Raw genomic sequence first — 25,439 nt, 5'->3', positions numbered from 1 at the left:
AAGATGTTCTGAACCATCATCTGCTGTGTGCTTTAAATCCATGATTGGAAACAGACTGTTCTTCGATAACTGCATCACTTTTCCATGAGCATGCAGGGAGAATGAACAGTTCAGAGTTGAGCAGCAGACTCCCGCCACTACTCAGAGGAGCCTGACTGCTAGCCTGGGAATACCCAGCTGGTGAATGAGCTAAGATTCATGATCAAAGTCAGGAAATTGGACATTGTTTTTTAACCATGCCAGCCTTGAACACTCCACTCTATCCAAATGTACTTAATTGTGTCCTTTGAGTGTCTATGATTCCAATGAGGGAGGGAGACAGAGAGAGAGGAAGGGGGAAGGTTCACTATATAGCCCTTACTGGGCTGGAAGCTGCTGTGTAGACCTGACTGGCTTTAAACTCAGAGATTCTCTTGAAGGTGCTTATCGCTTTATATACTCTGCTTTTCAGTGATCCTTTGTAGTAACTCTGACACCCAGACCGCCTGTGTAGTTTGTGCCTGTGCCCAAGACTAGCTAAAGTAAGCCAAGATCTTTGGGATCGAACTTGGTCAATGGTGTCTTTTCAGAGTTCCCAGGTGCATCGTATGAAGGACATGACTGAGGAGGACTGTGTGTGACTAGGTCCTGGGGTGAGGGACACTGGGGCATCTGGGAGTGGTGTCTTAAGGAAGTGGCAGAAGAAAATCCAGACTTTTAACAGGCCACTTAAAATCAGCAGGATGAGATCAGGAAGAGAGCAGGAAGGCAGAGGACAGGAGATTAAGTCTGGGGTGGCTACGAGGCTGCCCCCTAGTGTCTTTGAGGTGGGTACTTAGAGCAGGCAAATTTACATTCTGAAGAGAAGTCTGTGAAAGAGAGACAAGTCAGTTAAGTTGACATCAAATACTTAAAATTAGTAGAAATTATAGTTTTATGTCCACAGTCTGCTGTTCTCAGTTTTGATATGCATGGAGGTCACGAGGCAAACGAAAGACATAGAGAATGTAATCAGAGCCACATTCATCAGAAGATTCTGCCCACACACCAGCTTTCCCTTGCAATATTTGACTTATATAAGGGTCACCAAGCTCAGACACAAGTTTTCGATGCAGGCAATCCTCAGGCCTGTTCTAGTCTCCTCAGGTGCTGCTGACTGGCCCTTCCTCACAGCTCTAGGAGCTGAATAAAAACCTACCCCTGTGCAACCTGACAGCCTGTGTTTCTTCTCAGAGCTTGCACCATCGTCTCTTGTACCATCTGTGAGGATTTCCTGACTTTATTTCCAATTCGGTCACCCCCAGGGGTTTGGTGACTTGACTTTTCCATTGGTTGCCCAACTCTAATTTGGTGTTGATTATCTGCTAACCCTTGGATTCAGGGTCCTCATTCAGACTGATTTCTCTGGACCTCTGTGCTTTGTGGGTGTAGGGATTCATAGATGGGAGCCATGATGGATAGACCCAGTAATGCATCTCCATCACTTTCTCCTTGTTTACAACTAATGGGTCACTTTAGCTGGGGACATTGTAAAGCTATCTAAAAGCACAATTTTGCATGAACATAATGTCTGTAATAATGATATGGTCTTTAAAGTAAACTGAGTCGCGTATATATAATATGCTAATCTGATACCAACGTCCTCTCCCATCTAACCACAGAAGAAAAATATATCTTCCTTTCTCTTTTGATTTAACCACTATCCACTGAGAGTTTGCGGCCTCAGGCACTGTGTTAAATATTGCCACTCTGCTCACATAGTGTCCTGACATGCTCAGGGTTCTAGCAGGCTTCTGATCTTCAAGGGATAGCTGCCGGTGATCTACACTGTTAAAACCACAGCTCTGTGCTTAGGCTGTTGACCACTGAGCAGAGAGCTGGTTGCCCATCATTGTTCTTTCTGTTCAAGAGATGGTCTATTTTTGATGAAAACAAAAATGGGTCATTTGATAAAAATACTTAACTCAAACATGACTCCTGTGTTCATGAGGCATTGAAAGTGGATACCTTTGGGTTTCAGAGAAATGCTTTTAGGTTGGACATGAATGTGAGCAATTTTGTGTTAACGTACACAGGATGGTGCCTGACAACACAAATGGCTCTAGTGTCTGAAAGGGGCTGGGAATTGTATAGAAATGAAGCACATAAAACAAAACTTGTTATTAAGGCATGGGCATGTTCTCATGGAAACTGACCTAAAAATCAGAAGTACTTCAGAAATCTGTAGTGTGAATCATAAAACACTGAAAGATGGTGAATGAACATTGACTGATAGCATCGATAAGAAGTCACTTTTGAGCCGGGTGGTGGTGGCATATGCCTTTAATCCCAGCACTTGGGAGGCAGAGCCAGGCGGATCTCTGAGTTCAAGGCCAGCCTGGTCTACAGAGTGAGATCCAGGACAGGCACCAAAACTACACAGAGAAACCCTGTCTCAGGAAAAAAAAAAAAAAAAAAAAAAGTAACTTTGTGCTTGATGAGATGTGTGTGTGTGTGTGTGCAAATGTGTGTGTGCAGTTGTGTGCACAGTTTTCCTATGTGCATGTGTATATATCTGTGAGGACTCATGTGTGCACACATGTGCATGTTGGCAAAATTTGAGATGATATTATGGAATTTTTTGTGTTTAATCTTTAATTAGGGGCCAGTGAGATCCTCAGGTGTGAGTAAGGGTGCTTGCCATTAAGCTAATGACCTGAGTCCAATCCCTAGAGCCCAATGGTGGAGAGAGATTACTGACTCTTGTAAGTTGTTCCTGACCTCCACATGTGTGTTTAATATATGTGCGCGCACACACAGGTCTAAATATACATCTCTCTCTCTCTCTCTCTCTCTCTCTCTCTCTCTCTCTCTCTCTCTCCACACACACACACATACACACACACACACAATTAAATAAAAACTGCAAAATGTTCACAATCTCAAATTAGGATTGTGGTGATTCAAAAATATTTTATTAGCTATTTGTGGTGATTATATTTTTGTGATAGAAATACAAATATATCTTTAAATGTAAGCTGGTAATATGGATTCAACAATAGTTTGTTTTTATAAGTCAACTTGGCTAGGCTGAACACAGCCTTAGTCAATGCTGAGTCTAGGAGCTGGTGTGACAGTGTCTCTAGTAGATGTGGCTGTTGGCTTCAGTCAGGTGACACTAAGTAATGGTAAAGGAGCTTGCACTCCATAATACAAGGTGGGCCTCAAGCAGTCAGAGGATCTTGGAACTGAAAACTAAAGTTTCCTAGAGAAAGAGGCTCTTTCTGTTGAAAGAATGTTCCAACACCAGCTCCTGCCTGGTTCTTCAAACATGTTAACATGATCTGCAGAGCATGTGGACTTACCAGCCCCGCAAGTCTATATACCAACTATTTGAAATACGTCTATCTGTATAATGTACATGTGTACTCAGAATCTGTTAGTCTGTCTGTCTATCACCCATCTATCTGTCTGTCTGTCTACCTAGCTATCATCATATCTGTCATCTACTATCTACCTAAATATCTCTATGATTTATATTTTTATCACTTATATTCACCAATCATCAGTCTTCCATGTAGCTATTTATTATCTAATTTTTATCACCCATCACCATCCTCATCTCTTCATCTATTCATCCTTGGTCTATCCACAATTACTTGCTGCTTCTTATTTGAGATGCCTCAATTGAGATTATTCCCTAAATGGAAAGTATTTTAAATATCTGAAGTAGATGATGCGATGTCAGGGCGATGCCTCTGAGCCACCTTCCCATCTCCCTCTATGTCACCCATAGGTACTTCTTGCTGTTAGACATCCTCTTCCTTCTACCTCAAGTACTTCAGCTGTCCTTTATGAGGCCCTCCCTGCTCTCTGCTCCTCCCTTCATCTCGGAAGATTTAGGTGCCTTTCATCCCAGCCTCTTTCCTTACAGGCGGCATTTCCCCTTAGGGCTCGTGGGTTTGTTTGCAAATCCTTTTTTATTTGCTGTATGGTAATGACTGTGGCTCATTCATCTCAGTATTCCCATCACCTTGCACAGTCCGTAGCACATAGAAGGTATTCAATCAATATAGTTGAAAGAATGAATGAGTAGGTGGTCCTCTCCTTCCAAGGATAAGCAGCTGCTTTTATGTTAAGTTGCAAATGGCTGGGAGGCATCCTCAGTGCCTAGTCTTTCAGGGCTGGGGATGTTTCTAAGCTTCTTGTACCTGCACTGCCTGAAGAAAAATCCCCAGATAGACCTTTTAATTGCTAGCAAAAATCTGATGCTGTCAGTTTTTGTGGGATATCATGTCTGCCAAGCAGACTTAAGCTGATGGTGCGGAAATCTCTGGCATCGCATGTGGGTGGCATAGATGCTTCACAAAATCAGATTACAGATTTGCACTGACATATTTTAACCTATCAAATTAATGGCTCGAAGCTCTCCCGGCATTCCCCAGTGAAGAGTTCAATATCCCTTTTGATGTTTAACCACTGAATTAACTTTAAACTTAATACTTTTCCATTCCAGGTCAAGGTTATGGAGTTTGTGTTTTTCAAATAACAGTCAAAGAGAGTGCTGTACCATGCAATTATTATTCTCTTCCCTGTGTGTCTTTCTATTGCTACTCACTGTTGAAACTTAGACCTTCAAGGTAGTATGGACTTGTGCCAGAGTGTCCTTTGTGACTTAGTCTCTGCATTGTCTATGAGGTTTCCTTAACCCCAGAACATTTGAAGAACTGCCATTAATCACACCGAGTGCTGATCCCAGCTCCTCCCCAACCCCCCTGAGTAGCCTGGCCATCTGCATGGCCAGAGACTATTTGGAGAAATCTTATGTTTCTGGACCTTTCTTAGGTTCTTCTCAACAGGCCTCATCCTGCCTGTCTGATGACCTTGTGTGTCAGGAGTCTTGAGAGCTTTCCTGGAGCCTCAGAGGTGTTACCAGTCTCCTTCTCCAGTAACTCTCACAACCCTGGAAACCGCTAAATCATGTGATTCTTCCTGGGCCCGAGTGAGTACCTGCTCCAACGTGACCTTTTGTGTCACCGCTTGAGATACAGGAAGCAAGTCAAAGTTTGCATGGCTCCTGCTATGGCGCCTGACCTCATCTCTGCTGTGCACACTAATCCTTGTAAAAATGGAAGCCTCATGGGCAGCAAAATATCACATTTCTATGAACAATTCAAGTTAAAAATTTCTTTGGAAAATCACCCTAGTGTTTTTCTTATAAAATGATTATATATAGAGGGAACTCATGAAAGTTGCATCAGTGGCTGTGGAGCCTACATGGGACTGGATTAGGCCTTTTGCATAGCAAGACAGTTGTGTAGCTTGATCTGCTTGGGAGGCTCCCTGTTGGTAGGATCAGAATCCATCTGGTGCATGAGGGGGCTTTGTGGAACCCACTATCTATGATGGGACACCTCTTGCAGCCTTGAGGCAGGGGGAAGGACTTGGACTTGCCCTTACTGAATGTGCCTTCCCATGGAAGACCTTGCCTTCTTGTAGGTGGGAGTGGGTGGTTGTAGCATGAATCTTGAAGGTCTTATTAATAAAAGCAAACCCAGGGCCTGGTATTGGGATGAACGCTGGAAGATCAAAGAGGCAGAACAAGCCACAGCTACCTCACCTTGCCAGTTCCTCAGCTGACCTGTTTCCTCAGACTGGAAGCCTCTGAGTCCTCATCCAGAATTAATCACAGCTGAACTGCTGCTTGAAAGCCTAAAAGCTTAATCAGACCAAAAGCTTCTAGTTTCTGGTCTTCACGCCTTATATACCTTTCTGCCATCACTTCCTGGGATTAAAGGCATGAGTCACCATGCCTGGCTGTTTCCAGTGTGGCCTTGAACTCAAAGAGAACCAGACGGATTTCTGCCTCTGGAATGCTAGGATTAAAAGCGTGAGTGCCACCATTTTCTAGCCTCTGTATCTAGTGGCTTTTCTGTTCTCTGACCCCAGATAAGTTTATTAGGGTGCATAATATTTTGAGGAAGACAATATTACCACAGGTGGTTTGTTGGGAGGGGGAAGCTGGGGGAGGCAGGAGGAGCGAAGAGGGGGATCTTTGGTGTGTAAAATGAATGAAAATTGTTTCTTAATAAAAATAAAATAAAATAAAATAAAATTATTATATAGCCAGCACTTCTGGGACTTCTGCTGTGCTAACAGGTTTTATTATTGTGTCTTTCAGTTTTCTAAGAAGCAGAACAGTGTACCTACAGAAAAGCTTATACAACACACATGGACAATATAATTTTGTGGAAGGGAACTATTATGTTAAATGCTTACCCCTGTTACCACCAATCACATTAAATGAAAGAGCTTTTGGAGCATTCCAGAGGCCTCTGGCTGAATTCTGTGACAGCAAACCTCTCCTTCCTACAAAGCAAAGCCTTTCTTCTGGCTTTGCTTCACTTTTAACCCCTTGTAAGACCTCTCTCAAGTCATTGAGTTTTGCCTATTCCCAAGCTTGGATGCATTTGCAATCCCATGGTATATGCAATCCTGTTATATGGTCGACTGTTGTACAACTGTTTCTGAGATCTACCAGGCTTCGTGGTAGAGTAATTTGCTCACTTTCACCATTGAGTAGTCTGCATCATGCTGTCATTCGTGGATCTCTTCTGTTGATGGGCATTCTGGATGTTTCCAGTTGCAGGCGCTTATGAACAGCCATGATGTCAACATTCCTTCACAAGTCCCTGGGTGCCCATGTGCACATCTGGGCCTAGATTCTCATTGTGGGGAAGTTTAGAGCTATAAAATTTTGTGTGTGGTTGTATGTCTATTTTTTCATTCCTTTTTTTGTACCAATATACAGTTTCGTATATTTTAAATGATTTTCTAGAAATATATTTTTTTTTGTCAAAACTTCAACTTTATTGGTACAAGATTTCTCAAAATACATAATTCATTGGTTTAATCTCTGTAGGATAGGTGGTGATGTCCCCCTTTCACTCCAGTAATTCGTTCTTATGCCTGTGTTTGTGTTTTGATCCATTTTGTCCAAGATTGATCAGCTATATGAGCTTCATAGGATTATGTATAGAACACACATTTATGTCACTGTGACAAAATGCCTGACAATATATCTTCAAGGAGATGCCATTTTTCTGAGCTCACAGACTCAGGAGGTTTCAGTCCATCACAGTGAGGAAGGCATGATGCAGCCACTTTGTCCATGGCTGCAGAATAGGTGGCAGTGGCTAGTCACAAAGACAGTGAGGCTAGGACATAAGGTCAAAGGCCTTCTGGCCCCACTTCCCTCCATTCGACCCTACCCTCCTAAAAGCTCCACAGATTCTCCTCCCTAGAGATTACCTCCAGCTGGCCAGTAAGTGGTCAGGATGTGAATTTGTTGGAGGATCATTCCAGATTCATCCCATAGTGTTCCACCCCTGACCTCCATGGGTTTTCGGTAATCTCCAAATGTAAAATCTATTCATATAACTTCAGGAGTCTCAAGTCTCGCAAGCGGTTCTAACACCGTTTAAAAGTTCAAAGTTTCTATGGACACTTAAGGTAAACTCTTCAACTGTAACTCTCATAAAATAAAAAAAGAAAGTGGCATTCTTCAATATCCAGTTCCGGGATGGCTGAGTAGGTGAAGGGAAGATGTAAAAGGATGCACTTGTTGACTAGCTGAAGGAAAGAACAAGATGTACGACGTGGATGCATGCATGGCTCTGAGGGAAGCTAAGGCTGGATCTCTACCACCACCTCCTGTACATTTAAAACACCAAACCAAATCTTTTTTGCCAAGTAGATTTCTGATTGCAAAGCCAGTAGTTTTCCTTCTAGAAAGAATTTTTGTTTGCCATAAATCACTCTGATACTGTGGTTTGGTATTATGCAGAGTTGTGCATTTTCACAGGTCTAATTATCTTGCGGAATGCCTGCTGACTGTGGCCCTCACCTAACACCGATCTCACAGAGAGTGTCCCTTATGCTTTCCTTATCTCCCTTTGCCCTTGTTTTCCTGGGATGTGTAACCAAACTGAGCTTCATTGATTTTTATGGACATAATAATTAGACAATGCTATGTGATTAATTTTACTCAATAGCTGATCATCTTAAAATGAGAGGCTTAAATATGGTAATCATTTATTTCATAATGTGAAAGTTTTATGCTTAATATTCATGTTAACATTGGGTGCAATGGCTTAGTTCTACGTTTAATCATAAATAACTGGACCATTCTGCTGACAATTTAGGTTTTATGAGTTATGCCTAAAACCTTAAATCTGATGTTTCCTGTAGCTGCCACACTATTTTAAAATGTGTCCTTCAAACATCCTCCTGCAATTTTTCAAACTGTCCTGCACTGGTATTGCTTGAAGTCTAACTCTGTGCTAACGTACCATGTCTTCATTTTAAATAGAACATGGTTTTAATTTTGATGAGCTGCTTGAATTTTAAAGAGAGGTTTTTTGGGGCCACTAAATACTTTGGATCATGCAGAGAATATACATTGTGTTGTAATTAGTTTGTCTTTACATTTGTATTATGTGACATAGTAAATGTGAATGTTAATTGTGGTGGTATTGTGTTCCCCAAAATATTGTGTACTCTAATAAATTTATCTGGGGTGAGAGAACAGACAGCCACTAAATACAAAGGCTAGAAAATGGTGGCACTCACACCTTTAATCCTAGCATTCCAGAGATAGAAATCCCTCTGGATCTCTGTGAGTTCAAGGCCACATTGGAAATAGCCAAGCATGGTGACACACGCCTTTAATCCCAGAAAGCCAGCCTTTAATCCCAGGGAGTGGTGGTAGAAAGCAAAAAGATATATAAGGCGTGAGGACCAGAAACTAGAAGATTTTGGCTGGTTAAGCATTCAGGCTTTTGAGCAGTAATTCAGCTGAGACCCATTCTGGATGAGGACTCAGAGGCCTCCAGTCTGAGGAGACAAGACCAGCTGAGGAATTGGCAAGGTGAGATAGCTGTGGCTTGTTCTGTCTCTCTGATCAACCAGTATTGACCCCAATACCTGGCTCCGGGATTGATTTTATTAATAAGAACCTTTAAGATTCATGCTACAGTTAATCACTGCTTGGCTATGTTAATAAATGCGTGTAACTCTAAAAAGAATAGGGGCTAGAAATGAAAAGGAACTAGTAAGAATGAGAATAGCAATGTTGTTGAGTTCACAGTGAGAAGGCAGAGAAAGAGAGGCATACAGCAGGAAAAGAATCACCACTGTAAATACCTTGGATTTGAAATTTTTGTACGAGGTAGTGATAGATTCATTTATCAGAGTTTTTTGATTTTATTGTATCTGTGGACAAATTGCAGTTTCTGCTAAAGTTGATTATATTTATCTACTTCTTATCTAGTTTGGCCTTTTAAAATTACTTACCTTTATTGACCATCCATTGAAACAGAATTTACTTAATACTCTGCTTTGAATAGCATCAAAATCACAGGAAAATCTCCTTTATGATAATCATAAGCTTCTAATATGTGTGGGGAAAAAGCATCATTAGGCAGAGTAAGTTAATTAATAGCATTCTGGCTTAGCTTGCAAGTTACCGCTACAGCAATAGAAATGGCTATATATATATATATATATATATATATATATATATATATATATATTCATTTGAATATTTCTAAACACATTGAATCTTATTTAACACAGAATGTGCTTAGTTCATTGATAGCTCAGACAGGCTAATTTTAGAATCAAAATAAATCACAGATTTTGAAGCTTGAAGAAAAAATAACCAGAAAGAGGCTCCAAACATCAATTCTGAAACTTAAAATTTGCGTTACTTTTCACCTGGATAGCATCTCAGATCTGTGCAAACAGCAAAGGAGGTTTGGCACAATTCATCTGAAGGACAGAAAAGCAAATTTCCTTTCTTTTACTCACAGGATTAAATAAATGTATTTTACCACATGGCTTTTTATAATGCTTATACCAGCAAATTGATGTATTAAATTATGCATCGAGGGACTGGAGAGATGGCTCAGTAATTCAGAGTACTTGTTGCTCTTGCAGAAGACCCAGCACCCATTTGGCAACTCCCAGCCACCTGTCACTCCAGTTCCGTGGTATCCCACTCTCTCTTCTGGCCTCCATGGACATTAGACATGTACACAGTACACAAATACACATGCAGGCATTCACACAAACAAATAAAAATAAAAATCTTCAAAAAATAAATTATGTTTGATACCATCTCATTTAAAGGATGTTTTTAAAAACAGTGTAATTTAGTAGGCTTATGATATTTTTACCTTTTTATTCTCAGCCAACTAAAATGCAAATGCAGAAAGTTAATGGTATTCTCTTCATTTTGACTTGACTATGCTCTGGTCTCTAATGTTTTCTTTTAAAAAGAGAAGTAGACATGAGGCAATATTTCACTCTCCCATTGCTAGGATACCATAATTACATGGCTCATAATTTATCATTGATGTTATCTTTTAATTTTACCTCATATTATTGTGAGCCTTTGGTTTCACCTTCAATTCTTTTGTATAATGTTCAGTTTTCTCTATTGTCGGGTTCTTTAAATAATTAATTTCCTTACTTTACTCAGTTAGCTATTTAATTCATGTAAACCCTAAAGCATACTGTATACTGGATGAAGAAGTTCCCCTGCATAGGTGAATGATGTATGTCCTTCACCTTTGCAGAACTGGTTTCATGGAGAGTGAAACAATATGAGAAAACAATTCCAATGTTTATGGAAAGTTGTATAACATAATGATCTATTCTAACTGTTATAACAGAGCCAGGAAGAGGGGTGGCTTTTGGAGGCGAGGGCAGGGACATCTTAGTGTGCACCTGAGTTATTAACCTCAGCAGGAAGGTAGACAATGACACTACAGATGCAGAGAGGATGGGGCCAGGGACAATAAGGGATGTCACAGGAAGTGGGGAAATTGGTGGATTGATTTGCTGGTGGGATTGTAAAATGAAAGATGACTGTAAATGAGAAGGTGGTCTGTAGAGGGTCTTTTTATCCATGCTTTACCTTGTGATAGTATGAAACTGCTACAGTATTTGAGAACATGAAAACAGGTTTAGAGGTTTGTCTTTTTAAAATAAACTTATCTCTAAAAATTCACACACACACACACACACACACACACACACACACACACCACACACACACACACACATACATACACACACACACACACACAAGACACATATAAGTTTCATTTTCCTCTGGTGTCAAATTACTTAAATAATATGAATGTGTTTGTGTGTGAATAAATATATAAGCACAACTTTCTGAGACCATTTAGTGTTGCTTGTGTACGTGTTTTTAGGGCTGACAACTCCCTACAGGATGTAACTCCACCAGTTAGTGGGCTCCTCACCAGAAAGGACTAATTCCCTCTTTCACCCAGATGGGGGAAATCTCATGGGACCCCACCCCCATCCGCAATGCCATGTCAACTGGTGTCATCGTTCAGGTCTTGTTTAGGCACTGTATTGTGGAGATTTCTTGGGTGAGCTTCTGCACTGTATATAGAAGACACAAGCTTGCAGCAGACGTCCTGGCTATCTGGCTCTTACAATCTTTCTGCCCCCTCTTCCTCTAGGTTTCCTGAGCCTGAAGTGTAGATACTGTGCTGTGTTAACTGGGGCTGAGGGCACCCCATGGGCAGTTGTTCTGTGTTTTGATCCTATGTGAATTTCTGTAATGGTTTCCATCTGCTGTAAAAAGAAATTTCTTTGATGAGGGTTGAGAGCTACGTTCATCTGTGGGTATAAGGATAAGTATTTAGGACACAGTTATGAATTATGCTGGCTTAGGAAAATGGCAGCAGTCTGTTCTCCTCTGTGATTCATGGCCTCACGAGTCATGGGTAGTTGGCTAAGTTTACAGGACTTGGCGTGATTCTTCCTGTTGAGTGAACCTGAAGTCCAATTAGACAGCTGTTGGCTACCTTTTACATTTTTACTTAAAATGAACTTGTTGTCCCAGCAACATATTCTTTTTTTACCTGTAATATGAAGTAAAATCCAGAGAAGGAAAATTTTGTTCCATACTTGCAATGCTTTAAACTTACTCAGTATTTTCATATACAATCTTTCATTAAATCTTGTAACATCTACTAAGATGTTTAAACTGCCCCATCATGAGAACTGGTAGTGGATGGGTGTTAGTAAATCAAAATGGGCATGCATGTGTGGAATTCACCTTTTTTTTTTTTTTTTTCTGAGACAGGGTTTCTCTGTGTAGCTTTGTGTCTTTTCTGGAACTCGCTTTGTAGACCAGGCTAGCCTCGAACTCACAGAGCTCCGCCTGCCTCTACCTCCCGAGTGCTGGGATTAAAGGCGTGTGCCACCACTGCCTGGCGGAATTCACTTTTTAAAATGTTTTCATTATGTATTAATTATACTTATTAATAAATTTCAGTGTGATATTAGCACACCTGATATAATATATATATATATATATATCATGCTATATTAATAAAAGTGCATGATTTTATCAATGTTGAAAGCTTTTTTCCAGGTATTGAGGACATGTGGTGGGTTGCTGAGTCAGTAGCTTTCCATTCCTATTGTTAAGTACTTGGGATAAGCAGCCTGTAATGAGAAAAGATGTATTTTAAAACTCACAGTTGTGCATGTTTTAGTATATAACAAGTAGAGGCTAATGTCAAGGTAAACCATCTTGGCAGACATATTTAACGGAGCCAAGTTGCTCATCTCATAGCCCATCATTTTCCTCAAAGACATAACTCTAGTGATGTCAAGACATCCTAGTAAATACTGCTTTGTAAGGTTCCACCACCACCTCCCAGGGGTGCTATGGTCTAGAGACTAAGTCTTCAACACAAGGGTCTTTGCAGACAACACAGGTAGGTCTAAACCATAGCAATTTCAAAACTGTTTTCTGGTCTCGTGACGCTAGCTCCTCCATTGAGACATATTTCTTCCCCAGGAGTCATCATAATGGCATGAAGAATCTACAACTGAGAAATATCCTAGGAAAATAGGAGGCTATTTAATGTCATATTAGAAATAATTATGGACAGATCAATAGTGGTGATGACAGATAGTTGAAGAGAATTGAGAGTCCTTCAGAAATAACTAGTGATTAATTGTATGCTGAGGGTCAAGACAAAGGAGGGATTGATATTGTGATGGGGTGGCTGTATCTCACACAGATGGAGTTTGCTGAATAGGCTGAGGTTTGGTAAGGAACAGAGGGAAGAAGTGATGTAATGTGTGGGTTTGGTCAATTAAAACCTACTGTATAGGTGGATAGATATATGTATGTTTTATATATAGAAGTAAGAGGGAATAGAAAGCTAATGATGGGCAATTTGAGCTGGCAGGCTCTCAGTGAGCCTTGTTGGGGCTAGGTACACTTTCAATCACTCACAGGTTCTCTACACAACTGTCTGTACTATCTATAGCAGGACCATAAGCATTCATCCATCACTTCATAGCTGTGGTCTGGCCAGGAAGTCCTTATATGTGTGTTGAGCTTCACCAAAGTCTTTTAATAGTTAAAAAATGAGATTTTTTTTGAGCAACAGTACTAAAGTGTGTTAACTTGGATGATGATCAACTAAATGACTGAAAACTGTTAATTGTAGCTTGAGAGTTTTCCTGCCTTGCCCACAGTCAGGACAAATCTCTGCCACCCACCAGTCCCACAGCCGCTCAGACCCAACCAAGTAAACACAGACACTTATATTGCTTTCAAACTGTATGGCCGTGGCAGGCTTCTTGCTAACTGTTCCTTTACCTTAAATTAACCATTTCTTTTTATCTATGCCTCGCCACATGGCTGGTGGCTTGCTGGCGTCTTCACATGCTTCTTGTCATGGCGGCAGCTGCAGTGTCTCTGGTCATGGCGGCGGCTGCAGCATCTCTGATCATTGTGGCGGCTGCAGCAGCGTCTCTTTCTGCCTTTGTGTCCTTTTATTTCTCCTCTCTGCTAGTCCCGCCTATCTTGCCTGCCTAGCCACGGCCGATCAGGTTTTATTTATTAACCAATCAGAACAACTTGACATACAGACCATCCCCCAGCACAGCCAAGTGCAGACCATCTCAAACACCTGCACTCAGGCCCATGGTCCTAATCATCCTCTATACGGACCTGCTGGGTAACGCCACAAGGAACCCAAGAAGGGCTCCCACAGGACATACAGAACATCCCACAGCAGTTAATCATTTTATTATAGACATAAAGAGATTTAGAAGAGGCTTATACAATGAGGCATGCTCACTTCCTGGCATAGTGTGTTGATAATTTTTTACTTCAACAAGTTAAGAATACTTAAAGCTTTTTTTTCAAGTGTTTCTTTGTCTGGCATAGAGTTTTGCTAGTGTTAAGTCAACTCCTTACCCATGATTTACTTGTGTATCAAGCCCCCAATCTTGTTTATGTTGCCCCAAAATGACTGGGAGAGACAGCTGTGACATTATGAATCCAGCTGGCCACAGATGGATCTGCAGTGGAGCATGAATCCGTATTGGGTTGATGATGTATGTTTATAGCCTCCTGTTAAACTTTCAGAGACCCAACCCCTAAATCACCTGGCATTGACTATACCCATTTAGTATAAATAAGTGGTGGATGGGAACTGGAACTTTCAATGTTGGTGATCAGGACTCTCACCTGCAAGGCCAATTCAGTTTAGTGTACTTTTATTTGGTTAACCTGACTATTTGGTTAAGCCGAGAGCCTATTCAGTGCAGTCATTGAACACCTAGGTTTTCAGATATGTTGTAGCCTTAGCTGTTCTTATTGCTGAGCTGTTAGGATAGTTATTCAGCTTTCCAAAATGCTGTATATTGTGGTCTCCACATATTTGTAATAGGTTTGACTGGCTTAAAATTTGAAAAAAAAAATTGAAGTTAGATTCTAAGAAATTAATTTAAGAATTTTACCCAGAAGGCTGATGCGTCTGCAAGATTTTGTAGATCTATTAATAGAGGAAATATCAGCCAAATACCATATGATGTATGATTGAAATAATCAACTGTAGCACCAAACAGAACTAAAATTATAATTGCCTTCTAGCAACAAAACTAATTCTGAATCTACTCCTAGCTACTGAGTATATGAAATTCCACAATTTCAGGTTTTTTTTTTTTTTACAGTGATCTCCCATCTAGTTAAAATTATTGAAAGGAAAAAAAAAATCAAAGAATTATCTCTCCTTTAGAACCCAACAAGGAAACATGGTTTAATCTTAATTGATATGCAAGTTAATAAAGTAGTTGAATGTTTTTATGTCATGTCTGCACATGTGTAAAGTATTTGTCAAAAGTAATAAAAGTAATAATAATCACAGGTCTTCATATGTCTTTTATGTTCCCCTTTAAATCTCTTGGCTATTTCATAAACTGTGCTGCTTTGTATCATTACAGCAGGTAGAGACCCACAGTCACAGGGAAGCACAGTTTCCGTATCTCCTATTATATATGACTCTAGGTGAGTTGGGACACTTGTCCTGCAATGGAAGAGCTAGAAATACAGTTTGGGAAAAAACAAATACACCCAAGAAGTCAAGGTTTCTAACATCTTCCTCCGTGTGTAAATTTTCCATAATTCAGTACCATTTTGTTGATGTTCCTAAGGTTTAATCCGCGTGGACCTACCCGTGGCATATAAACATGGATATTCCAGTCATTATGAGTTAAGCAAATATTACATGATCAGTTGCTATATGCAGGCCGTCCTGTAGATGCTTGATAACTAGCAGTGAACCAAAAACCTTGCCCTACCGTCCTGGAGCCTATTATGTTTAAACATGATTTCAATCCGGATTTTCAGTGATGTAGTCATATTTCTTGTTATCTTTTCATTTCTAAATAACCAGCAAATATCACGTACAGAATGTATACAGGATCTAGCTTATATTTACTTTTCCAGAAGGGGCTCATTCCTTTCTCTGTTGGAAGAGTAGAACTGGAACAATGTGAACCTGTCTTAAAGGACACGGGGAGGGCTGATTTGCATGTTCATCAAGGATACACCCCTCTCTTTTGTTCTTCATGGCTTTATAGTTTCTTAGATGGCACTCTGGAATAAGTTGTGATCTATACTAGTCTTCTTAGCATAGCTTAGGACAATATTTTTGACTCTACTTAGCTTATGTTCACTTCCCCAAAGAAATTCAGAATGGGACAGATGACATGAAAGGCAAAACAACTATGTGTTGTGTCCTATTCTGAGCTCTTCCTTCCTCACCAGAACTGTGGCTCTTTAAGTTTCTGTTATTCTCACTGCAGAGTACTGGGGGATGTTCTATGATTAGGCCAAGCCCAGCTTTTCATTGCCTATGTACAGAATGAACAAGTGTCTACAGGGAAGATACACCTACTCATTCCATGCGTTTCTTCAGTGTGATGTACCAGTTTCTTCAGTGTGCATTGTTTAATTAACTCTGATATATTTCAGCAGATTGTAGAGGGCTTAATATTTTTAACTTAATTAATTTTTTGTTTGTTTTTGTGAGGCAGGGGTTTTATGTGTATTCCTGGCTATCATAGAACTCACTCTATAGACCGGGCTGGCCTTAAACTCAGAGATTTGCCTGTAGGCAGATTTTTATGTCCAACCAGCCAGCTCCCAAATAACCACAGGGATACTTCTTATTAATTGTAAAAGCTCAGCTGATAACCTAGGCTTGTTACTAGCTAGCTCTTATAATTTAAATTAACCAATTTCTATTAATATACTTTCTGCCTCATGGCTTTACTATCTTTACTCTTTACTGCCCATGTTGCCTCCTCCGAGTCCTGGTGTCTCCTTGAGACCCCACCTTTCTTCTTCCCAGCATTCCCTGTGTCTGGTACTCTCACCTATGCCTCTTGCCTATCTAATGGCCATTTAGCTTTTTATTAAGCCAATAATAGGTGCCTTAGCAAAGACACATCTTCACAGTGTACAAAAAGGTTATTCCACATCATTCACCTGCCTCTGCCTCCTGAGTGCTGGGATTAAAGGTATGCACCACCACTGCCTGGCTTAAAAACTTTTTAAACCTTACATTTATTATGGTTTTTCTTGACTGAATTATTGATCTGTTGCAAGTATATTCAGGCCATGCACTGAAACAAAATAAATGCATTCCCTTTCTCTGTCTTTGTCTTTGTCTCTGTCTCTGTCTCTCTCTCTCTCTCTCTCTCTCTCTCTCTCTCTCTCTCTCTCTCTCTCACACACACACACACACACACACACACACACACACACACACACACACACTCAATGTACCCTGAAGTACATAATGATTTTAACTCGTTGGTAAAATGGGCAGGTATTAATATTGACAATGCTGGACAGTTGCCAAAGCTGATACTCCATAGTGCATGGATTTCATTGCCCCAGAGCTATTCAGGGATGGTGATGCTGAACTGGGTAACAGCAAACTGTGCAAATTCACTTGGGAGCTTCCAGCTGGAAGTACTCAGGTTGGTGAGCCCAAAGCAGTGGGTTTCTAGTGCATGGTGGTAGCTCTGAGTAGTGGCTAATGCTAATGTTGACTTCTTACTCTGATTCATCTTCAGGGGCTTTACATCTTCATTGCTTACTAAAGGACAAAATAGATTTTCTTCATGTTTTTACATCTCCATTAATACTTGTAGGAGAAAGGTATAGAATAATGGTTAAGAGCTTTTATATGAGAGGCAGGGATATTTAAATTCTATCCCTACTCATTTGTGAAATGCTTACTTAGAACAAGTTGCAGAACTCTTGCTGTTGATTCAATATCTGTAAAATGCAAATAGTAAAACATGTCACTCTAACTAGATGGAAGTTGATGGATATGCTCTGCTTAAACTGCAAACTGTGAACATGTAAATTCTTGTCGCTATACTTCCTCACCTAATATGAAAATTCAATCAAAAGCTACAAGTTTTGCATGAGAACTCAACACATTTCCAGACTTTCCAACAAAGTTGAATGAAATTTGCAGAAAAAGAATTATTTTGAGTATAAGATATTGTTGTTGTTTTTTTAAAACTATTTAGATACTTTTTTTTGTAAAGCAATGGCACTAGAACTATTGAAAAGAACTCCAGGAAGTTAAAATAACCAAATTAAAGATGGTTTTCAATTCAGCAATTTCAAAATGCTACTTTAAAAATTTCAGCAGATAAACCACAAATACGCTGTTATCTACCTGAGACTAATCCAAGAAGAAGCAGGTTTACCAATACTGTAGATTATTTGGTATCATCATTCCTGGGAAGAGGAATACAATTGAAATTAAAATAAACAGCATGGAAAATCTTAGAGTTAAGAAAAATGGGAGAAAGAGATTTGATTCCCAGCAATTATTTATTTAGTCATATGATATTGATTGGCTCAGTTTCCCTAGAGACATGAGAAAGTAATAATTAGTAAAAATTTTAACATGGGAAAATAGAAAAGGGAGTGCTTCTTTCAAGACAGCGTGGGTTTACCCCTGATGTCACTGTCCCAACAACTGTCTCTCCCTCAGTTGGAAAGATTATGAGTTTATGTTATTACAACCAAATAAAAATTAGCTAAATAAAACTAAAGCAATGCATTAAACAGTCTGGTTATTGCTTCAGTAGTAATTGAAATCATATATATTTGAATTAAATTTTGCATTAGTTCACTGTGCAGATGTCTTTCTTAAAACTTGACAGTATTCTGAACATTATCCCGCTGTGATACAGCTGAGGCCCTGCCCAGCACCTTTCCACTGATTCTAACTTGACAGAACACATCTTTCCTCTCAAGCTCTCTGTCAGGAATTGTTTCAGATCCGCTCACACTTGAGTGAGTGTGAAATGAGGCCTTTGCTGAGTATTTCTGTTCAAATGTTCAAGAGCTGATGTCAGTCTTGCAATTCAAAGATGAACAGCACATGGCAATGGCTATATTTCCAATCAGTATTCAAATCTAATCAAAACTGACCCAAACACCCACTGAGCTCTCTCTCTTGCCTTTGTAAATGTATAAACAAATGTGGTGAGGTGATAGTTAGGGAGTTTGTTGAGAGCGGAAAGTGTGCGGCTGCATTGGGCTGCATTGGGAAGCATTGACTAGACAGCTCTCTGAGTCTGAGCAATGTCTTGTGTTTGTTTCCACAGAGCATATATCATTACGGACTATATGGGCATCCGCAATGAAAGTTTCATGAAACTAGCTGCCGTAGGGACCTGGATGGGGGACTTTGTCACAGCCTGGATGGTAAGAAAACTTCATCTTTTCTCAGTTTGAACAAATGTCAGATGGAAGGCCTATTCATAATGTTGGAAAGGTGTTATAGGAAAACAATTACTTAATGTTTTAAAAGCACACATTCATAAATATATATCAGTGTTGAAAACTAATTGCTTATTTTTTGTACAGATTGGATTTTTAAACATAGATTAGTCTAGAGATTATATTCAATATCTGTAGTATTCAGAAAACAGCCAATGCAATCATAATATTGATGATGGATCTCCTCTAGGAGATATGTAGTGTGTGTGTGTATGTGTGTGTGTGTGTGTGTGTGTGTGTGTGTGTGTGTGTGTGTATTCACATATGTATGTGTGTGTATGAATATATACAGATGTATATCTGATAATACAAACATGTACATGCTTCATAATGAAAAAGTCCTCCCTGTGAAATTCTAAAGGATTTTTTGGACACCATTGTTTTGACACATACAGTTGTCAGATAACGAATGCAGTCTGGCCTGTCTCAGAAGACCATCTGAAACCTTTAGGTGGTCTCTAAATTTGTTTTCCCCATCGAACCAGTAACTTACTGGTAACTAAGAGTTCTGATGTCTATTTTTTTATATATATCTTTTGATAATTTCATATAGGCGCTCCATACTTGCATCAGTTCCATTTTCTTCTCCTCACTCTGACTCCTCCCACACCTATGCCTATATTCTCCTTTTGAGTTAATGACTTCTAGATTTATTATTGTTATGTATACATGTATACACAACCTACTGTTGCCTACATGTACACGGAAATAGGGCTGACCACTTTGGCTTGGGCAACCTATGAGAGACTCTACTTCAAAGGAGGTAGACAGTGTTCCTGAAGATCTCATGTAAGTCTATCTTTTTATGTTCACTTGCATGTGTACACACATGCCCAACACACTTACATGAAAACTCAAATTCATTTAAAAATGATTTACTTTGAATGACTGAAAATAGTGGTCAGAATAAGCTACTCATAGAGCCCAGGCTACATCATATCAAGATTGTTCATTTCCATTAGGAAAATTGACTCATAAGGAAGTACATATACTAGAAAATAATATACTTCAAATTTGGGATGATAGCTTTTGAGAAAATTCTACATTAATTGTGATTGTGATTTTACCTTGAATCTCCTAAATTAAATAGAAGTGAGAACTGGATCATGGTTTCAGAAACGAGGACTCTCTGACCTTGACACTCATGGTTTGACCTTTGAGAAATAAGATACACTGCACAGAGGCCTGGTCTGCACATTGCTCAAATGGATTTAATACTTTCTATTTTTGTGATGTGTTTTCTGTAAATATGAAGTGTGTGACCCTGGATAGGACTTCACGTGCTAAAGTATGTGGCAAATGTGTGAGCCTCACTGGTGCAGTGGTATTGCTTGCCTGGGTCTGGTCCATTGAGTGGCTGTAGGGCAGGTCACTGATCCAAGCCCCATGATGCCCGGACTTCCTGGCCCTTAGTGGAAGCGCATGTAGCGCATCCCACAGTATCTATCCCAGGCCTGGGTGCAGATTGTTTGGAGTTGCCCTCACATTATCAGTGGTGAGGTAGGCGGGTGGCGTGGCCCACCACTTCCCGGTTTTGTTCTTGACAAAAGTCAAGGCAGAAGCAAACAGGATAACAGACTTAGAAAAATCATTCTGTAGACTGGAAGCACGTGCCAGCATTTGATATGTAAGGCATTTGCTGTCTTCACTGTGACATCGTTGTTTGTCTACGACCTGTTTCTACCCAACTCCAAACATCCTCACTGTGGCACTCCTAGCCCATTCCATCTAGAGCTCTGCCTCCGTGTGTTTTCCATCTGAAAAGCAAAGCCCACTGGTTTAGGCCCCTTCACATGAGTGTGTAGGGTGTCACTTTGACCTTTCATTCTTTCTGGGTGTATTTCCAATCCTGTATATGCCTGCCTTTTTACATGGGTAAGGGGAACACAAAGACTCTGGTGTAGCCTGTGGACTCTGGTATAGCCTGTGATCCTGTCTTTTTCTCAAGCTCTAACTCAGCTTCATAGGTTAATGTCGGCTCCCTTTGTGCCTCCTGTGCCTACCTGCTAACCTGTTTTTTCCCTCTTCTATAGATTGCTGCTTTATTGGAAAGCTAGGAAAGGATTAACAATGAGGAAAAGTATGTTTTAGGCTTAACCACCCAATGTAGACTTGAATCCCAAGGGCCACTTCTCTCTTCCTTTCAGTAAACTGGGGCAGAGCTCGAGGTCTCTTTCTGCTTATGCTCTGTGAAACATTGACCTTTCCCCGCTAGACTCAGGTAGAAATGGCAAAGTAAATGTAAGCTCCTGCTCTGCAAACACAGCCACACAGGGAGGATTCCCAGAACGCAGTTTCTATTTCCCCTCCTATTCATTGACTGGGCTGTAACTTTCCAATAAATATTTATATGCCTACATATGTGTGCATTGATAACGCTTTAAAAAATAATATTTTTCCTCATGAGAGGAGTCTCAGGTAGCGTTGACCTTCGAGTGCATAGAATTCTCAGTATGGAATGAATATGAATGATGAAGGTGACCTTCAGGGAGAAGCAAGTGACTTTTTACATTAACAGTCATAAATTAACCCTTCATGCATTTCTACAGCAAAGGAGTTTCCTTTTCTGGAAATAATTCTAAAATTTCCCATGCTTTACAAAGGCTATCAGGACTGATTTGATTCAAAGACAAGAGTTATCTCCAACATTCTGTGAAATACCCCTGGCCCTCACATGACTGAGTGTCCAGCTATGTCCTGGTAGATCCGGGTGTGTAGGAAAAAATGTATGCAAAGCGTTGTGAACTTTATCATTTTCTTGTTGTCTGTTAAATAGCTTTTTTATTTTAAATAGAAGAAATGCATAAAGTGATGAGCATTATGATCCAGCACTGCGCTGCACTGTTGCCGTTTATAGGAGCAAAGAAGAACTGTGTCCTGAAGACATCTGTGTAAAGCGGAAACACTGGCTATCTTGACCTACAGTTTCCTTGTGTCCACTGTTCTGTGCTGTTGAGTGATCTAGCTCATGACTCCAGCTTTTTCCATGCCCTGTTCAGCCTCCCCTGAGGCCGAAGGTGGCCAGGTTTCTGTGGAGATCATCATGTGGCCTCGGCTTTTCATTTCCCACCAGAGGGAAGAGGCGCCTGCTTTTTATCTTCAGCAAACCATTTCCTTTCCCCAACCCCTGCTGCATCCTCTCCTCTTTGCTTTTTCTCTTCTGGCAGTGAATAGCATGATTCATGGCACTGAGAGGGCTGGAGGTTCTTGTGAAGTAAGGAGGAAGGTACAGAAGAGGTGACGGTGAGCCATGCTTGGTGGGGGCAGTTGTGTGTGCACTGTCACAAAAGCAGCCCTCCATTCTAAAAGCCAGCTGCTCTTCATGTCCCTCTGAATGTATGGCCTTGACGTGCTGCTCCTGGGCTTGCTTGTGGGCATTCATTTTTTAAAAATTTATTCTCTCGTATATTACATCCTGGCCACTTTCCCTTCGCTTCAGGTCCCTCCCCATTTCCTCCTGCTTCCCCAGATTGCTTCTTCTCCATTTCCCTTCAAAAAAGAGCAGGCCTCCTGGGGATAGCAATGCAGAGTAGTTACAATAAGACTAGGCATTCATTTGCATGTGGCAACGAAGGGAGTTGGAAAGATTCTTCCCTGAAGTGATATCACAGATACATTAAAACAACTTGGTCATCTCTCCGTTAACTTTACCGATATTTCCAATAGTTACAGTGCCATCTTGTGTAACACCGTGTTTGGCTTTAATGCTATGCTTTCTTGAACGTTCTTTAGACCTAGAGATTTTTATTCAATATCTACATGTAGAAATGCCCCTGGGTTAGTAAAATGCAGCCACTGCATTTGGAATGTTACAAGAAATCAAAGTGTTACATTTCCTTAATGACATCTGTTGCAGCTTGAGCAAGAATACGATTTTAGAAAAAAAGGTTTTATTTCTTTATTGTCATTTGACAATTTCATACACGCATGCAATATGTTTTGAACAGTCAACCTCCTCCTTCCCCTGAATTTCTCCTCTATGCCCCCAACACTTCTCCCAACTTCATGTGCTTTTTTTTTTTTTTTTTTTTTTTTTTTAACAAGACAAAACATAAAACCCATGGCATCTACTTAGCATCCCCAAGGAAAACTGACTCTCTCTCCCCTAGCAGCCACCCATTGCCAATAGCTCCTTGAACCAAGAGGGACCTCAGGACTCCCTCCCTGATCCATGCTGGATTTCAGTTGGCTTGCTCCTATACAGGCCTTTACATTCAGTCCCAGCCTTTTGGGTTCACTTGTGCTGTGGTGCTGTCATGTGTGGCAAATTCTGTTTTGCTTCAGACATCTATTACCTTTGGGTCTTTTAATCTTCCTCTACCCTTTCCCGCTGTGATCCCTGAGCCTTTCAGGGTAGCCTGGTATGACATAGATGTCCTATTTAGAACTGAGTGCTCCATAGTCCCTTATTCTCTGCACACCACCTGTGTGGGTCTCTGTGTTAATCACCATCTGCTGCAGAAAGAACCTCCTCTGCTGAGGTTGAGAGATGCACTGATCTTTGGGTATAAAGGTAAGAACTTGGGGAGCAGTTTAATCCTACACCTCTCTAGCAGAATAATTCTATTACAGCCTCCCCAAGGCCTGTGACCTAGCCAACCACAGGTTTTTGGCCCAGTTAATGGTATCAGGCATGAGTTCAGTATTGTGGATTGGGCCTTTAATCAAATCAGAAAGTAGTTGGGTTCTTTTCATGGTACCTCCTAGGTGGTTGGCAATATCATGATGAAGTTGAACACTCCTTCCCAGCCCCTGGCTGCCAGGAACTCATGGAAGTGAATGATGAGTGCAAATTCTATACTTTCCACAAGAAGTGCATGTGCACAGAGGTAGCTTCAGATGCTCTGGGTGAAGAGCAGAAGGGATGAGGTCCAAAATCATGGTGAGAACAAAAAGCAAGGTTTTCTCATGAAGCAAGGTATCTAGACCCATGGTACCTGCTGTTAAGTAAGGGCCAGTTTTATTAAAGACAAAGTAGAACTGGAGAGAGAGAGAGAGAGAGAGAGAGAGAGAGAGAGAGAGAGAGAGAGAGAGAGAGAGAGAGAGCAGGCAAGTCTGTTTCAGGATGCATTGAGTTTTCTCAAGTTGGTTATTATAAATTAAGGAAAGAAGAATATTCCTGGACTGACAGATGCTACTGTGCCTCAGCTGTTGAGTCCTAAAAGAGCTATCAGAGTCCTAAATCTTTTCAGTCTCCCTGAGGAAGATGATATCCACCAATAAGCTTTCAGAGGGCCATTAAACACAGAAGGTAGAAAGGGCCCAACCCCAGGACCAGAGTGCCCCAGATTCAGCATCCTGTTATTCCTTATGTCCTGCAACACACATGCTGATGTATTGCTCTGTAGAAAAACACACACTAAGAGAAACAAGGTGCAGAATATGTTAAACTGTTGGCCAAGAGAATGAAGGAAGCCAAAGAAAAATGCCAACAACAGATTGCCAAGAGATGTAGGCTGTCCCTCTGAGAACTCCTACTTCTAAGTCTGAGTTCAGTCAAAAATAAGTCTTTAAGAGTAACAAACATATGACCAGACCTTGAAAAATAAGAAGATAGTTGGTTATTCTCATAAAATTCATGCCAGTATATACCAGTGGGCATGTCTTGCTAGGCTAGTCATTGTTGTAGTGTGCAGCATCATGGCTGGGTAAAACCATTGATTACCTTTCTCCTCTAGTAGCATGTGAAGAACCTTCAAGCACTGTGAAAGCATACTAGTAAGGATGAAGTGTATTTTTTTAGGAACAGTTTACTTCTCTATTTTAACTATGCTTGCTTTATATATAAGTATTATATCAGCTATCTAAATATGTGAATGATAGTTGTCATTGTTACCTTCTTTCCTGTCTGTCCTGTTACATTTTCTACTTTCTCAGAAACTCTGAATTTTGTAGTTAATATTTATATTATATTATTATTATTAAAACTATCTTTTTAATCATAAGGTATGAACACTGCCTTTCTCAACTAGAAGCTTCTTGAAGGGAGCAGGTAACGTCAATAGGTCCACATTTGTGTTCCTAGCTCTCAGCATGGAACAAGACATCAAATAGGTGCTTGAGAATATTCACTGAGGCTCAGGGCACATTGCAGAAGAAGCAGTGGAAAGGATGTAAGAGCCAAAGCACGTGGACGAGTGCTGTGAAACACTGTCCTCCGGACATGCCATGTTGTTGTTCATGGTTCTTGTACTCATGAACTAGTTGAGCAGTTGTGGTCACCTGTCCAAGCTCAAGGTTGGTAAGAATTGTA

General features: G+C 40.4%; 1 protein-coding gene across 2 annotated transcripts in view; it reads left to right on the top strand.

The window, feature by feature from the left end:
- The window catches only part of Tmem117 (transmembrane protein 117), a 448,299-nt gene that overhangs the window by 215,399 nt on the left and 207,461 nt on the right, over positions 1-25,439 (top strand). For both annotated transcript variants that reach the window (XM_028869295.2, XM_028869296.2), the window contains one exon: positions 19,012-19,111. In XM_028869295.2, coding sequence (XP_028725128.1) covers positions 19,012-19,111 — 100 coding nt within the window. The remainder of the gene's footprint in view (positions 1-19,011; positions 19,112-25,439) is intronic.

This window comes from Peromyscus leucopus, chromosome 20 (assembly GCF_004664715.2).
Source record: "Peromyscus leucopus breed LL Stock chromosome 20, UCI_PerLeu_2.1, whole genome shotgun sequence".
Lineage (NCBI taxonomy): Eukaryota > Metazoa > Chordata > Mammalia > Rodentia > Cricetidae > Peromyscus > Peromyscus leucopus.
This window is presented reverse-complemented; position numbering and strand designations above follow the sequence as displayed.